Raw genomic sequence first — 3,612 nt, 5'->3', positions numbered from 1 at the left:
CCAAAAATAGAGAGGGCATAGCCTAACATATGAAACAGGATCTAATAACTTTGATCTCAGCCAAACCGATTTACTCCGGAACAAATAAAATACCAAAAAAGGGTGAAAAATTACATTTTTAAGTTATCCGAGTGACTTATATATCATGTTTAACCTGAGTAGCGAAAGAGCGGGGGTCTGAAAATGATGAAGCCGGGAGTCCGCTGCTCTCGCCGGCTTGAGTGACCATTGAACCCCCCATCTTGCATCTTGCTTCTTCTTCATCTTCTTCTGTTTTACTGGCAGTTGGCAACCCATTTAATTGGAGCAATAAGTTGTACTGCCCTCTAGTGGAAGAGAATGTAATTATTCTGCCTGATACTCCTGCCGGTCGCTTAAAGTACCAATCAGGTGAAACCAGATAATCTTCCACGGCAGACCTGATCATTTCTCACAGCACACCTGTGTGCCGCGACACAGTGGTTGGGAAACAACGCTTTAGGGGGTTAAAGTTTTTAGACCATGTTTAGTGCCATCTTGTGCCCTTACAAAACGTGACATCACTGGATTGGCTGGTTAGTTTCTCGTAATAGACTTCCAATAGCTTATGTTAACTAACTAGTGACAGAAGTGATAATTCAGTAGAAAAATCTAAAACTGAAAAACAGTCTAAGGGGGTCACTTTTGCACTACCCCTGGCTGCAACAATGATTTTTTTTTATTTAAGGCTATGTTGTCCACTTTTACTCAGTCTCTTAGCCGTCAGTGATTGTCTGTTGTTTGGCTAACTGAACTGAAGCAAGAAAATGCCCCTATTAGTTGTAATGTCATTGTTTGTAGAGCACTTTATAAATGTGGACAGTGTGTACACGAATCACAAAAAATCAGCAAGCCTTTGATGGGGAGGTTATTAAAGAGTTATGGTGGCTGAAATGGGACAAACACTAGTCATGTTTACTTATTTGTGTTTGAATCTTAATTTTCCCCTGTCGTCATGCAAGCTGATCAGGGACGTTGAAATGGGTGTACAATACCCAGGTCTGATTGGAAACCTTACTTCCTTTGTCGCAGACATGTGAAAGCTAAGGTAGACTAAATCACAGTAATACTGTTCTATCTAATACTGTTCGATTTGAAAATTCATAAAGTCATACATTAATGAATACAAAAACAAGAATGGGGTAACAGAATATATAACGAACAACCTGATACATCATGTTTTCAGTAAAATTAAAAACAAGTTCTTTATTAGTTTATTTTCAGTGAATGAGATTGGTACTCAAAGTCAACCCACAGTTTTTCATACACACTTTCACATTCTGCATTTAACTTGAGAATAAACACTTTCTTCAGTTTCCAGTTCATTCTTCCTCTTCTTTCCTCTTGTAGCTTTGCTTCCAGAGAAATGCAGTGCAGCGTAGTTCAGATCATATTCACCTTCAGGCTATGCAAAAAACACCATTAGTTCCATAAAATAAAGGGGTGGGAAATCATTTAAATCAATTAACAATATGTCTTATTACTTACACTACTGTCCACTGTTTGCCTCAAGTCATCTTGTCTTTCCTGTGAAGAGCTTTTTTCTGTGCATAATGGTGATAAAAGAGGATTGTTATTATTATCTGTTTTTTTTATTAATGTTTTAACCAGCAGTCAAACTGTTGGCAGTGACGTGGACAAAGTCAATAAGAGATGTATATATACATAAGCAACTAACACTGAGACTCAAAATATTTAAACAAAAATGTTTGATTTTAGATTGATGAATTAATATATAACCTGCAAAGATTTGTTTATATTGGGGAAAAATTTAAGTGTGATGGTCAAATGTAGTGAGTTTTGTAAGGAGCAAGCACAATCAAGACTAACATATACATATACTTGATTTTACACAAATTAATAAAATTCTTTCTGAAAACATGTTTTGAAAGTGAGGAAAACTAAAGTGTTATTATAATTGTTACATTAGTGAACAACACTTACTTTGAAATTGTTTACATGCTGCTCTTGGAGTTCGGCAGCAGATGAAAATAATATTGAGAATCACAGAAATTATCAAGCAGATTATTGCTATCATCAGAGCTATGAATTCCAAACCTGCTGCTTGCTCTACAAAAACAAGAAAAGAAAGTTTCTCAAACACACTGACACTGACATAATATTTTTAACATAATATATATATTTTTAAATCATACCCATTTGTTGTTTAGTTGCATTTCCAAATAATATTTCTCCACATGTGGCCACAGCACAGTAGTAAGTCCCAGAATCAGAGGAGCTGATGTTCTTAGACAAGCGATAAACACAACTCTGCTCAGTCTCAGATCTTTTCTCACATTCATGATGTCTGTTTCCAGCGGTGTATATGATGCTAGGATGAGATGTATTTGCTTCCCTGAACCAGAACACATTGTGACCTCCTGGACATGTCTTTCTGTTAGAGCTGGAGAGGACTGAACACCAAAGAGTCACAGAGTCTCCTGGATGGACTTTCTCCTTAACAAAAGTGTAGTTTGTTCTCTGGGTGTTTCCTGTTTAATATGTGTTAACAAAGCACAAGGTGAAGGATTGATGTACTGTGTCTATAAAATGTCTTTAAAATGAATTAAAGTAAATTTGTATTAGTATATTAACTGTTTTCTGATCATGCTTTTGACAATTAATAAGCCGACTGAAGCAAACCCCATGAAAATAGAGCACATCATTACCTTTTACTAACAAATACGTCCCGGTCCATTCAGTATTCTTACGCCACTCTGTGAATCCACAGTGATAAATTCCCTCGTCCTCTTGATTTGTCTTCAAAATGGTCAGGTTGGTAAAGTGTTTATTATGATTTACCTTCAATCTGGAGTTATTAAACTCAGGCGCAAACTCAGGTGTTGCAGATTCCCTTGTTGACCAAATTACTTTCAGAGTGTCCCCGGCACGCTGCTTGTACCAGTGGACTTCTTTACGAATGGTCTCAATCACAGGCAGTTGACATGGGATGGTTACAGTTTCCCCAAGTTGAACTGAAGTTACTGGAACAAGTGTATCTAATTTCATAGAAAACATGTAGACATACACAAATATAAAGGAGTAAGTCGCAAGGAAAACCACCACACAAACAACAAACACATGAGAAAACCTACACAGAATAAGTAGATACTTACATCCTCGGTGAAGAACAAGCAGTGTAACCCATAACACGATCATCTTGCGAATGTCTTTTCTTATATACATTGTAGGTTTTTCACTGAGTGTAGGAGGTATTATGACATGGGACTTCTATGTCACACTGTCAAATGGACCTGATTGGTTATGAAGTGCACTTCCTGTCACACTGGTTCCTTCCAGGTCTTTGAGGAGTATGTCGCCTCTTCTTTATCCAGTCGCTCACTTTTTTTTTCAATTTAAATCATTTTTCTAATGCTCATCTTGAAGTTTTTCATCTTTGCTAAAAAAAAACATCAGCTCTTTGCTTTTATCATCATCTTTCAGCAAGTTTTCCAACTAAATGATTTCATTGGTTATTTGTTCTATGATTGACATTCCAGTTTTTTTGAAATCATTAGAGTCTTTCAACTTAAAAATAATAACATTGATAATAATAATTATCTTAAAATGGAGTTATGTTTGTGGGTTTAAGTC

The 3,612-nt window shown here is 36.3% G+C and overlaps 1 protein-coding gene across 1 annotated transcript; it reads right to left on the bottom strand.

Moving 5' to 3' along the window:
• Window positions 1-1,291: 1,291 nt before the first annotated feature.
• LOC147338297 (signal-regulatory protein beta-2-like) lies at window positions 1,292-3,204 on the bottom strand. Its single transcript, XM_086260760.1, has 6 exons — window positions 3,135-3,204; window positions 2,688-3,017; window positions 2,175-2,510; window positions 1,963-2,088; window positions 1,507-1,562; window positions 1,292-1,423 (listed from the first exon to the last, which is right to left on the bottom strand). Exons 1-6 carry the CDS (start codon window positions 3,202-3,204, stop codon window positions 1,292-1,294), a joined length of 1,050 nt encoding a protein of 349 aa, XP_086116886.1.
• Between the last annotated feature and the right edge of the window lie 408 nt (window positions 3,205-3,612).

Source organism: Aulonocara sp. 'chitande type north' Nkhata Bay, linkage group LG2 (genome assembly GCF_057382095.1).
Source record: "Aulonocara sp. 'chitande type north' Nkhata Bay isolate Kocher_YH1m ecotype deep benthic linkage group LG2, A_spYH_male_GT1.1, whole genome shotgun sequence".
In the NCBI taxonomy this organism is placed as follows: Eukaryota; Metazoa; Chordata; class Actinopteri; order Cichliformes; family Cichlidae; genus Aulonocara; species Aulonocara sp. 'chitande type north' Nkhata Bay.
The sequence above is the reverse complement of the archived record's forward strand: the minus strand, read 5'-3'. Positions and strand labels throughout refer to the sequence as shown.

Coding starts and splice junctions, on each gene's coding strand:
- LOC147338297 (XM_086260760.1), bottom strand. CDS start 3,204: ATGTATATAAGAAAAGACATTCGCAAGATGATCGTGTTATGGGTTACA. Junction 1,563..1,962: donor AGCATGTAAACAATTTCAAA/GTAAGTGTTGTT, acceptor CATTATGCACAG/AAAAAAGCTCTTCACAGGAA. Junction 1,424..1,506: donor GGCAAACAGTGGACAGTAGT/GTAAGTAATAAG, acceptor TTTTTTGCATAG/CCTGAAGGTGAATATGATCT.